Source organism: Sceloporus undulatus, chromosome 6 (assembly GCF_019175285.1).
Source record: "Sceloporus undulatus isolate JIND9_A2432 ecotype Alabama chromosome 6, SceUnd_v1.1, whole genome shotgun sequence".
Classification (NCBI taxonomy): domain Eukaryota; kingdom Metazoa; phylum Chordata; class Lepidosauria; order Squamata; family Phrynosomatidae; genus Sceloporus; species Sceloporus undulatus.
In genome coordinates, this window is record NC_056527.1 from 63,765,043 (window position 1) to 63,778,809 (window position 13,767).

At 38.7% G+C, this 13,767-nt stretch overlaps 1 protein-coding gene across 1 annotated transcript in view; it reads right to left on the reverse strand.

The window, feature by feature from the left end:
- Positions 1-13,767, reverse strand: part of VPS41 (VPS41 subunit of HOPS complex) — a 122,269-nt gene that overhangs the window by 3,722 nt on the left and 104,780 nt on the right. The window contains exons 23-27 of the mRNA XM_042474407.1: positions 12,305-12,359; positions 11,305-11,445; positions 10,030-10,166; positions 940-1,039; positions 459-503 (exon numbers count right to left, since the gene is read on the reverse strand). Of these exons, the coding sequence (XP_042330341.1) occupies positions 459-503; positions 940-1,039; positions 10,030-10,166; positions 11,305-11,445; positions 12,305-12,359 (478 nt within the window). The remainder of the gene's footprint in view (positions 1-458; positions 504-939; positions 1,040-10,029; positions 10,167-11,304; positions 11,446-12,304; positions 12,360-13,767) is intronic.

The window sequence follows — 13,767 nt, forward strand, 5'->3', positions numbered from 1 at the left end:
TACTTGTCCCACAGCCTGCCTCCCGAAATCCCCTGGCTGTATTTGTGGCATTTTTGCAGACCTGTAGCACTGTCATAGCTCTTTTAAAAGAGCTGTAGCAAAGTCTCATTCCACCACCCCAGTGGCATGATCCCAAATATGAGTTCAACCTTTTGTTATGTTTGCAAAAGAGTTTATTGTGAACTGCTTTCACAGTGTGGGCTGCAATTTCCAGAAGCCCCAGCCTTCATGGCCCCCATATTGTCTGGTAGATTCTGGGAGTTGGGATCCAAAAGGCAATTTCCCCAAACTCTGATTGATATGGCACTGCCCCATTTCCATAATTGCTTCAGATACTACAAAGAAAGGAAGGCAACCAAGGCTGAGTTGGCTGCAAAATGCCAGGACAGACATCACAACCAGAACCACCATTCATTTAGAGCTCCAAAAAGAGGCACATGAGCAATACAGTATCATACCTGTAGGCAATATAGGAGCAAGGCACATTTCACAGATATTCTCCTCTGTAAAAATACAAACAAACATTTAACGGTTGTTCTGAGAATGTTTAGAAAATGTCTGTCTCACACAGAAGCATTTCCAAAGGTTGATGGTCTTCACTATAAGAAATACACCATCTAAAACTGAATTACATTAACTGCTGCTTCTTAAGGATGTAAACATTTGTAAATGCCCCACATAATCCTGCACACTAAACAATCAAAGAGACAAGACATTTGAAGAGAGCATATTATTAATAATAAGTTTCATTTTTCATTCAGAAAAGCTCCATGTCCAATAAAGATTTAATAGCACCATATTGCAATGCATAGCTTTAAACACGTCTATGAAATAAAATGAACTGGAAATCATTCAGAGATACTTAATAGTTGAGGGCAAGTTTATAATGGTGACCCATTTTGTTTCTATAACTTCCCAAGATTCACTGATTAAACTTACCATCCACAAGGACCCCTCTCATTTGTGTTCGGTGCATCTTTTTCAACAAGGAGAGTGAGTCAGCAACAAGAATCTTTTTGCATCCCTCCCGAAGCAAAATCTAAGAGACAAAAGAATATGACTGTGATAATAATTCAACAGGTTTTCCCTTCCAACCTGTGCAAAGGATGAAAATACATAATTTATATTATTATATTATTATTTTTCCCTCAGTCTCCCTCCCCCCCAATTTCCCTTCCAGTGACTCCACTGAAAGAAACAGATCTGTATAAGTATAGAAAAGTTAAGTATTACTTCACTGGCTTAAACTGGAAGGCCACTGGATCACAAATTCACAACTCCACAATCTACAACAGTTTAATATATATCATGTGAAATCATAGTTGCTTTTTTCCCCCACGACTGTTATGTTTCTAAATGATTTTCACACTCATTTCTGCCAGATTGCTACAGACTGCATATTCTTTATCTGGAATCCCTAAATCTGAATCCTCTAAAAACCAGAACTTTTTTCATAGGTGGCTACAATCATGAAAAAGATGCAGCTAATGTGTCTCTCTGTGTATAATTGAGTGGATATTTTATACATCAGTATTTTTTGCTTTCTAATGGTTCATTGTACACAAACTGTTTGATGAACAAAATTATTTAAAATATGATATAAAATTATTATATAATTGTATATTATATAATTAGTTCAAGTAGACCACAAGTTGAACATGAGTCAACAGTGTGATGCAGCAGCTAGAAAAGCCAATGCAATGTTAGGCTGCATCTATAGGTCTAGTGTCTAAATCAAGGGAAATAATAGTACCACTTTATTCTGCTTTGGTCAGGCCACACCTGGAATACTGTGTTCAGTTCTGGGGACCACAATTTAAAAAGGATGTTGAGAAACTGGAGTGTGTCCAAAGGAGGGTGATTAAAATGGTGAAGGGCCTGCAAACCATGCCCTATGAGGAACGACTTAGAGAGCTGGGCATGTTTAGCCTGGAGAAAAGAAGGTTAAGGAGTGTTATGACAGCCCTGTTTAAATATTTGAAGGGATGTCATATTGAGGAGGAAGCAAGCTTTTTTTCTGCTGCTCCAGAAAGCAGGACCTGGAACAAGGGGAAAAGAAATTCCACCTCAATATTAGGAGGAACCTCCTGACAGTAAGAGCTTTTCGGCAGTGGAACATACTCCCTCGGAGAGTGGTGGAATCTCCCTCCTTGGAAGTCTTTAAACAGAAGCTGGATGGCCATCTGTCAGTTATGCTTTGATTGAGAGTTCCTGCATGGCAGGGGGTTGGCCTGGACATTTTCCTGCCTAAGGAGCCCACTCCCATTCCACATATAAAAGCTGACTCGATAGGCAAATGAATCTTCTGTTAATACTGGCTATGGGACAATATCATTCACTCTCCTGGACAAAAGCAGACTAGCTTAGGTGGGACAGGGCAGGGCACGCGCATGACACACAGTTCTCTCCTCCAATTCTGCCACTTGAGCTGAGTACCTCACTATCTAATAGCAAAAGAGGTTCTGCTGTTGATTAGCTCAGAAACTGAAATTAAATATCAGTGGACATTAGAAAAAGTCCTTATGAGATCTGTTTAGTAAAGATTCCTTTTCTGCATACATAGAAATGACTATAAAAAGGATGAAGAATGCACAAGATTGGGGCTGTCTCTTTGACAGTACCAGTAAGCTTCAACTAAATGCAGTGGGACTTGTGAGTAGATATGCTTAGAACTGAACTGTAAATCAAATAATACTGTAATAGCAGCAAAATACTGCCAGTGGTATAGAGAAACATAGTGGAAATATGTATTAGCAATCTTGTTAGAAAATGAGCTTTTGTTAAACATATTTCTCTAACCATCAAAACACTGCAACAAAGCAAGGAAAAAGAAAGATCTGCACAAGAACCTAATTTTTCAACCCAGAGATTAACTGTATAACATGTAAAAGTAGAAAAATTATGCAGTACATCTGAATGAATAAAACTGCTTGAGCTTTTTAAAAAACTAAGGCCTGTTACAGATTGCCAAAATAAAGCTGCTTTGAGTCTCTTTGGAGGTATGCTATTTAAATGATGCATGAGTCCTAAGAGTCCGGAGGTCCGGAGGCCATTCCTAAGCACCGGAGTGCAGCTTTGGTGCAGCTTCCGGATTCTTCGGCTGCAGGCATCATCTAAGCAGCATACCTCCAAAGAGACCCGAAGCAGCTTTATTTTGGCAGTCTGTAACAGGCCTAAATCTCTTCAAAGGTATCATTTATGTTGAAATTACACACAATGACAAACAATGCAGAAAATGGAAAACTCTTGTAGAGTTCCTCCTCTACTCTCTCTGTAACATGTAGTTATGGAAACAAGCCCCAGGTTAGTCATCTTGTCTGGCTTTGCCCTTAGTGGACAAAAAAGCGGACAAAGTGTTGCAGGAATCTGTTTCAGTTGCTATGGAGCTGGATTGTTGTACCTTAACCAATCATTCAGATACAAAGTTGTTTTCGTGTTTTGTCTTTCGTACACAAATGTTTGCATCTGTATGGTGATGGTTGCTTTCTGTATTATGTCCCATTGTACTGAGATCCTGTCATGAAAATCTGCATAACCATAAATCTATAAAGAATAATGGTATTTTTGTTCTTTCCATCAATAGGCATCCTTTAATACAGAACACAAGGTCTGAATGATGAGCACAGTATAAATCAACAGGCAACTTGAAGGCTCCAGAGCAGGCATACACACACACATATTCTCTGGAGGTCAAGCATGGCTTCAACAATGTGTCAAAGATACACATATCTAGGTGAACTAAAGGAATTAGGATCACACAAGGAAAGAGTCATAAGTCTGCTTCCCACAAAAAAATAAAAATATACCCATACACCAGAGGATGAATGCTATTAACAGGTGTCAGGACTACCAGGTCCTTAAATAAGTTATTACAACACACCCCCTAGTGACCAGTTTGCTAACTTTGCATGTGCATGTCTATTTTTTACAGCAAAGCTGCTGCAACATTAAATCTAAATCATGTGGCTTAAAAACACAAAAAATGACTTTTGTACCCCTTGCCAACTATACATCAACTGTTTCCAATCTGATCTATGGGGTTTAATCTGAAAAGATTCATCCTTATATTGTTATCATTCACCATCTGGGAGAAGTAAGGTCATGTGATGCCATGAAACGAAGATACTGTATATACTCATGTAAAAATCTAGAAATTTTAGTCAAAAAATTGACCCAAAAAACCTGGGTCAACCTATCCATGGGTCAATGTAAGTACTGTACTTTAACTCTTATCCAAAAAGGAACCATGCCCTGGCGAAAGGTGAGAGCTTAAACTCTTCTCAGAGCACCTAAAAAAAGCATCAGCCCCTCTACTCTCATCCATACAGCCTTTAGGGTGAGCACAGTTATGCTTGTCAAAATTTTAGAGGTCTTTAGCGTCATTTTCCTTTGCTTCATTCTTTACATCCTTTGTTACATACTGCTAAGTTTTACCCTTGACTTATCCACGGGTCATATAAAATCCATAAGTTTGGCCCCCAAACCTGCCCTCGACTTATACATGAAGTCAACTTACAGTTGAGTATATACAGTAGTTTGTTGTGGGTTCCACACTTGGTCCCATTGGCATCTCAGTATCTCAAAGGGTGACCACTCACCTTTCCTCATCTGAGAAATCACCCATGTATGCATCTGGTGATTACAGCCAAACAGAGTGAGGAGGATTTAAAAGTCTAGGGAGCCTGGATTCCCATCAGCAACCATAAGGGTGGGTCAAATGCCTCCCACGGACTTCTTCAGCAGGTATATACCTTTTATAGTAAATACCTGTGCTATCTTCTCTGGCAGGGGCTCCAGAAGGCATCCCAGGCAGCATGCCTGTTCTCTATAGGAGCACTTCTCTGGCTGACAGTATTAATTTAATTAATTAATTTATGTCTACTATAGTTTTAAGGACCTGCCTGTCAAAGACTGCCTCTGCAATACTACAAAAATAGTGTCTATGAAAAGGCCTACACCAAGCTGAAGTTGCAGTTGTATAGATTTTTGATATGGGTACTTTAGTGGGAAAACACCTGATATGGCTGTCAGACTCATGTGGTGAGCTGCATTTTTCCTTGACCTGGGCCTGTGACTCATTAAGTACAGCTATTCAGATTTTGAGCCATTGTGCTAGTGTGGATCTACAAATGTTTTCACCCAGGGAAGCTGGATGAAAGGGAATGAAATATGTATCTAAATACATGAAATGAGATTGGATATAAATTTTGAGCACTCTAAGGGTGTCTGGTGAGTACCATTATTTTCAGGGAGTGTTTGGGGCTACTGCCGGGAAGGATCAGGTCTTGGTAATATGGAAATATTCTAAACTTTGGATACAGTGGTGCCTCGGGTTACGAAATTAATTCGTAACGCGGCCGCTTTCGTAACCCGAAAAGCCTTCGTAAGCCGAATTGCCATAGGCGCTAATGGGAAAAGCCGCGATTCCGTGCGAAAAAGCCGAAAAAAGCACCAAAAGTTTTTTCGTAACCCGAAAAAACATTCGTAACCCGAAACAATAATTCCCTATGGAATTTTTTCGTATCCCGAAAATTTCGTAACCTGGGTATTTCGTATCCCAAGGTACCACTGTATTATAAAAATAGGCCAAGTGTATATTGAAAATGGTGACTCTGGACAGACAACGCTTCAAGTTCTGATACTCTTGTGGTTGATGTTATTGTGGCTGGAAAGGCCACTTTAAAGGTCAAAATACACTTGACAAATAGGTTCAGAGGGAGATTTGGTTAGATCTTTTATGAATAGGTGAACATTTCAAGAAAAGAAGTTATGAGCCACTGATAGGGAAAGACAAGCAGTAAGACTTCAGGAAGAGAGAATGGAATTGGATAGGTCTCTTGCCAGACTTTGATAACACTGATAAGGAAGAGGCAGCCTATCTTTTCAAGTTCTTGGGGTCAAGGCTACTTATAGCTGGGAGGGAAGCAGTTAAGCACCATCCTAACTTGAGCAACAGGAGAAACCAACTTACATTAGCCCCAGTGTAGGCAAGGATTTCCAGGTCATTACAGAGATACAAACTAAAGAGCTGGACATACACCAAAGATCTTGCATGATGTCTGGGGTGCTGACCATTCTGCAATGGTATCCTTATCTCAGGAAGGACTTGTACTCAATTTCCTGGGTGCTTATTTGAGTAAGTCCGGCTTGAAATGTAGCAACAGGCCCTGACTCAAATGATTTCAAAGAACCAGGGCACCTGCACAGTGAGAGACAGGTGTTTCGGTCAATACAGAGTGATGAATGTGGAGAATCTTGGAAATAAGAAGGCTTCTCGGGCTGTTGGCTAGGATCAAGTGTAGAGAATTGGAGTGATACATTAGAGGTCTACCCAGAAGAGTCAAACTGTTGTAGGTGTTACAAGATGGGGCACTTGAAGGGCCTTTCACCTGGCTGCAAATTGAATTTGCTGAGGCAGTCTGCTTTGGTGTACATGTTGGACTGACAGAGTGAAGGGTATGTTCTGCCCAGTGGAAAAGGACAAAAGTTTCTAGCTGAAAGGAACTTGTCTGTGTCCCACACACATCCTCACTAAGGTTGCAGCCAGTTGATGATATGTCTCATCTTTGCACTATCACATGTATTGTGTGAACCTTGACAGTGGCATTACATTGACAATGAGATACTTGCAGTGGTATTACACTGACAAATCTATTTTGTAGGAGTTTGTAATAATAATGATTCAGGGGGAGGGGGGGTTGGCCCTTGGAGAGGAAGGAGAGTAGTCTCTCTCATGCCTGGGCAGTTTGGACTTTTGCTGCCCATTTAACAAACCTGCAATGTTGTTGGGCTACGTTGTGTTGGAATGGAACAAACAGCCACTGGATGGACAGGAATGGGCATGAATCCATATTATCTGTAAGCTGGAAATCATCAGGATTTGGATCTGAGCAAAAGACAAGATGCTTACTGAATGTGCTGTCATGTTTTACCCTGCTGCTTGTTGGACTTTGGCAGTATAGTCCACAGCAGGGAAGATCTGCTCTTTTTGTAGTTGATGTGCTTGAAGTGAGGTGAGAATAGCAATAGTAATAGCAATTACAGTTCTATACCACTTATCAGTGCACTTAAGCACTCCCTAAGTGGTTTACAATGTGTAAGCTAATTGCCCCCAGCAAGCTGGGTACTCTTTTTAGCAACATACAGAAGGATGCCAGGTTGAGTCGATTCTGAGCCTCTTGCTGGGAGACACCTGGCTTAACAAGACTACATCTGAAAGGGATCTAAGAATCCTAATAGACCACAAATTGAACATGTGTCAACAGTGTGATGCGGCAGCTAAGCATGCCAATGCAATTCTAGGCTGCATGAATAGAGGTATGGTGTCTAGATCAAAGGAAGTAATAATATCACTCTATTCTGCTTTGGTCAGGCTTCTCCTGGAATACTTGGTCTGGGTCTGGGTCCTACAATTCAAAAAGGATGTTGACAAGCTGGAGCATGTCCAGAGGAAGACAACCAAAAAGATGAAGGGTCTGGAAACCATGCCATATGAGGAGAGACTTAGGGAGCTGGGTATGTTTAGCCTGAAGAAGAGACAATTGTCTTCTTTCTCTTGGACTTACAGCATGATCTTTTTTTCCTATTTTTGGCAAATGTGGTCTTAAGAAAAATGCACCCATGTAAGAGTATCTTACCAAAAGATACCTTGGTGTAGATGGTTACCATGGTAGCTCTGAATGGCATATCTGCATTCTCAGAGCTTTTATATCAAACCAACCCAAAGTTACAAAAATGTGAGCAAGCTTTCATGATCTCTAGATCTCTTCATCAAGCAAGATGACACAAAAGGAGAGGTGAGGTATGTGTGCGGAAGGGAAAAAAAAAGAAACTGACTATATATGTTGTGAATGTCTATGTGACATCCTAAGACAGAACACAGGTGAAGGGAACTGTAGACATTCTAATGAGATCCATGCACTTTCCTTGTCACTCTCATCTTTTGTCAGCAAAACTGCCAGCATGGAATTCAGGAACAGCATGAGGTGAAAATAGCCAGCCAAGAGAGTAAGAACCAAAGAAGATAAGTGTGGTGGTGCTGGTGTTTTGAAGATGTGAAAGTAGCATGAGTTGACAGGACTGGTTGAACTGGGAAACAAAGTCAAGATATAAGAGATGCATAAGAAGGCTCTATAAAATCCCATGACTGACTCTGGCTAAATGGTCATATACTTTTTTGCCTATATGTGAAAGCAAAATATTGATTTTTGTCTATAAGTGTTGGAAAGCAAGGCTGCTGAAAATGATACTATATATATATATCGAGAGTCAAAATTAGGAAATTACTGTTTTATTGCCTAAATTTCAATGTAATCTGGTTCATTCTGGCAGCCTTGTCAGAGTTCCAATTGTGATTTAATTATAATAAGAAAACACTGCCAGTGGAACAGCAATTTATTCTCTGTTAGCTAAACACTGCTCCCAGGCATGTGTCACTTTTGATGCATGAGTGGCTCCACTTTAAGAGAATGCACAATTTTATGGCTATATAAATTAAACTGCAGTTGTCAGTAGTCTACTTTATTTATGATTTAATATTCATCTCATTGAAAACTGAGATATAAAATACAAGCACTTTTAGAATGCAGCTTTAACTTACTTTCTATTTAATTCCAGACAGACAACTATGTCTTGCCTAGTCATGAATATTGGAACACCTTCATCTCATAGTACTGCCATTATTATTAGGTAGACTTAAATCATTCCCAGCAATGACAATGGCATTACTAAATTTAGTGATCATCATACTCCTCCTCTAAGCATTATGGTGGACCCCAAGGTACTGTTCTAAAACTAAAATGCATCAAGATAACAAATGTAACCAGGTCACATTATTTGTCTTGGAATTATCTTAATCATCTCTAATGGATTTCTTTTTTTACTGTGCATCTGTTGGTGAGATGGGTAGAGGGTACCAAGGCATGGAACATGTTTTTTATTAGAGCTGGAAACTCTACTACCATGCTTAGCTCTATTCCCAGCAACAAAAGTGAAGCCATGCATTGTGTATCAACAGAAATGCACAATGATGATGGGACTACACCCAAATGTGACTGTTTCTTTACACACTTCCATAGGGACTTTTCATGTACCAGCTGGCAGCAGGCTGAGACAGAAAAAACTTCAAGTTAGTAGAAGTTTATTTTCTTCTTCTCTTCTTCTCCCCTGCTTCCATTTTCCTTTTTATGCTGCAATATGATAATGTTTGAAAACTACTTCAAGGTAGCTGAAATCCTCCTATGTAAAATTCCAGTGCCACATGTTCTCAGATTAAAGACACCTGTTTTTGGAAAGTGCCACAGTTTGCTGGAGAGTTTATCTCAATGAATAGCATTATAAAGACCAGTGAAAAAGGAAGGGCAGAAGAGATCTAATGCACTGGTGAAGCAAACATTTACAAAATAAAAGCAATGCAGAATCAGATCCAATTTTGCTGGCAAGTGTTTCAGAAGCATTGATACAGTCTACTCTTTCTGAATTTTGACTTAGCATGAAATACCAGCAGTGTCTTGAATTCAGTGCACTGAATTGTACTGAGAATTCTACTGCATCTGTATCTTACCCAAAGTCTGTTATCTCTAAATAACCATTGACATAATCTGCCACTACAATTTCTTTCTTTCTTTTTGGAGACTATACTGAAAATAATGGTGACATTCAGCAGCAATGGGAAAAAGGGTAATAACAGTTCTATATCATTAGGTAGCAATATAAAGTCACACAGAACATTATAACATACCTGTGACACTACACACGCCACACTCTTTCAGCCTGAGAGGAAAGAAGTGGCAAACCTGCTCTGGACAAATCTTGCCAAGAAAGTTCTGTGATAGGTTCACCTTAGGATCACCATGAGTTGGAAATGGCTTCAAGGCACACAGCAGCAACAACGGCATATGTATCATGGCACAATTCCTCTTTTAACTGTTACTGACTTCCTTAATTGACTGCACTCCTTCTATCCTTCAAGGCAAAATTAACCAAGAGGAGGAACAGGCAAAGCTAGAAAGAAAACCAGGAAAACGTTACCTGTAAATTGTAATCTTGAAGAATTTTTACCAGTGAATCTCTCAGGTTTGGAATCTCCATTCCTTCCTTAATGCGGTGGATCAGTAGGATTGGGTCGACATGGGTCCCAATATTGTTTAACAGGCCAGTAATAAAAGCTGTGGAAACACAAAGATGGCTCTTAACTGAATATAAGAAGAACAAAAGAAGATCCATGTTTGATCAAATAGATGCCCACCCCATCCCTACAGTCATGGATTTTGCTCCCATTGACTAAACATCAATAGCCCACAGGAAATGTACATCAGCGTCAACACAAGAAAATGAGGGAAACAAAATCCTTCTTCTCATTCCACCCACCAAACTGGTACTGAGGGGATGTAATGTTGAACTAATGCTGGTCTAGAGCAAAGGCAAAACCCAAAGAATATCCCAATTAACCTTATATGAAAGAGATACATCTATAAATGGTACAAACACATGTGATTTTAAATACTGTAATAATAATAAACTGGTACGGTCTTGAAATATATCTCTTTCATATGGAGAACTGATATTCAAATAGGAAATAAGGGAGGGTCTCACTCATTTTCAAGACAGAGTTGGTCTCTCAGGTGGCATTCAGTACTCTTAGGAATGAATAAGAAATAAATTGGTGTGTTGGCAGAAGATCTACTTTTCTAATTTAAGTTCATTTTATAAAGCTCTGCAATTTCTATCAGCATATTGCATGTAACTTTTCACCTGTGATGCCCAAGGATCTTTATGGAGAATACTCAGAAACAGAAATACATGCTAGCATTTCACTGAATGTAGCAGGCAACAGCATGTGTCCCAGCAGCTGTGGAATAATGTCACCATTTATGTTTATCAGTGCCAGATGCTGCAGAATGAGATGTCATTTATTTAGTATGCTGTAGTACTTCAGTGATTACACTGCAATTTAACTATAGTAATTATACTGCAATTCAGTTTGCTTCTAGTGAACAAATGGGCCAAACCAATCTGACAGTATTCTTTTTATACTATCAAGGCATACATTATATTGCTTTTCCTGTTCTTTTCATATTTAATTAAACCACATATATACTCCCTCACTCATTCAAACACATGGCTACAAACTGATTGGGATCCAGTGCTGTTGGTCCAATGGGTGAACTGATGGTGAACTATTCAGAGACGTTTTTCAGAAGTAAGGCAGGGGAGGAGAAGGAAATCTCATTGCATTTGTGAATATTCACAAGCATGACAAAGGATTTCTTTTCTTTTTTAAAAAGCAAAGTTGACGTTGCTTACGTGGTTTGTCAATGGAAAATAAGATGAGGTCTTCCCAAAGTTCTGCATCATCTTGCTCTTTAGCAAATTCAATAGCTTTATCTACATCATTTAATTCCTCCATGATCATCTTCAGAGCACTTCGGCTGTTGCCCATTCTACCTAGAAAGGTAAAAGAAATTGAGAATTGTAAAAGAACAATCTGTAAAGGGCACATCTTCATCCTCTGTTTCATTATTTTAAAATGTACCATCTCAAGTCTAATCTTTGTAGCAACACAAATGACTATCTCTCTGAATTAAAGGAGTTTCTATCAATCCAAGTGAAATCAATGGAGCCTGAATACATCTCAATTGTTGCAAGAGAGTAAACAAGGATCAGTTATTAACTAACAGTAAGAGTTTAGTCCTCTAGTGTGGGCCAGAGATAATCTCTAAAAATGCGGTGGGAATAGCAGAGTGGGGTAGACTAAGGCTGCAATCTTCTGTATAGATATTGATGTGGGAGTAAGCCATACTGAGAAACCATGAAGGATTGCACTGTAAAGCTCAGAAATAGCAGACTCTCAATTTTGGATTAGGATGTGTATGTATAATTTTAGGACTGACATGAAGGAATGGTCTTGCACTCTTGCTAAAAACAAATTTGCATGCTCAGAATAATTTCTATATCTTTCACGGCACCGTTATTTAATAATATTAGAAGGGCAAGAACATGAAGAAAAACATTTTTGGTGGCTGTTGCAACAGTGTCTTCATTTCACCTAGAGATTTGTCATGTTCAAGAGCACTGGAGAACCTTTACACTTGGGTTGATATTCAGAAGCTAGAGGTGAGACAAACATGGCAATCAAGACAGTTGTTTCAGATTTTCCCCTGACTTTAAGAAGAATCTCACTCAACTTGCTTTCAAGACTGGGAGAGATTTAAAAATCCAGATCCTAGAAATATTGGATTGAAAATTTCATCTTTGAATAAAAGACAAAAAGGACATTGCTGTTCCTCAATATGTAGGTACTTACTCAAAAGATAAACTGTTTCTTCTACAAAGTTTCTTTGCTGGCAGATCTCCAGAGCCTTAAATTGTAAAATTGGTACAATAATAGGACATAGTTATAAATAGTTCTAAACCAACTTCTTCCCAAAATAATAATGAGTTCAACATTACATACATATACGTTGACATAATTCCTACTGAGTTTGATTGGATTTATTACTACTTAAATGAGAATAATATACCAACCTAAACTATTCCCACTACACCCATTCATTAAGATATTAGGCTAACTAGGTACTTCTAAGTAGACATATAGAGAACTGCACTGCTGTTTTGGCAAAACCTCAAGGATCATTAGCAATTTTATTTATATTCTTTCAGCAACATTTTTGGAAGTTCTTCATTGAATAATTTTTGAAAAGTACACTAAATATGTGTTACATTTATAGCTAAAGTGAAAGATCTGAATGTGGCAAACATTCGCTGATGATGCATCCTACACTGCATTTGCACTGCAGAAATAAACCATTTAAACTGCCATGGCTCAATGCTATAGAATTCTGGGAATTGTAGTTTGTTCTGGCACCAGAGTTCTCTGACAGAGATGGCTAAATGCCTTATAAAAGTGAATTTTCTAGAATTCCATAGCATTGAGCCATGTCAGTTAAAGTGGTGTCAAACTGGATTATTTCTACAGTGTGAATGCAGCCCTATAGATGCATTTGTTAGGGGGCCAGGTGTGGCTGCTGCTCTCAGGTGCGGAGACACCATATAGAAACCCAGGTGCTTTCTTACATAATGTGCTTCCTTCTCCTTCCTGCTTTAAGAGCGAAGTTGTCTTTCCTATTCCCATCATATATCATTCTACAAGGAATCACAACAATGAAAAAGATATAGAATGAAAAATTTTCAGGCAGTGAATAGATTTTGGTTAAAGGATGCCCGTATGGGGACTTAATGAAATACAACTCCCATCCCCATAAATAGGATTTTTTTCCTTGATCAAAGAGACTGTAAGTGGGGACTGCATGTCTGAAGACTTTTCTATCTTTACACAAACAAACAAAAAAGCCCTTTTACTAGGAATCTTGGCATGAGAAGGAATTTTTAAAAAGAGAAGCATAGAGATATGCAATTTTCCCACTTGCAATTTGAAGAGATACAGTTCAGGAAGAATTCTTTTTTTTTCTTTGCCTAATAAAACCATTCTCCAGGCATTTATCCTAAATATATTAACCTTATTAGAAGAGTCTTTTGGGCAGCTTTTAATTCATTTTTTAGGTATATGATTTTATCCTAGTGAGATGCTCGCTTTTTTCTTTCATTTTATACTGCCACTATTTTTATGATGTCTTTTGTTACTATATTTAACATTATCAAGTGTGCCTTAGAACTAGAAACTTATTAAGGATTTAAACTAAAACAGCAACAACTAAGAATGGGAGGAAAAACCATGTCCCAGTCAAAGAATTACATCCAAGTCCAGAA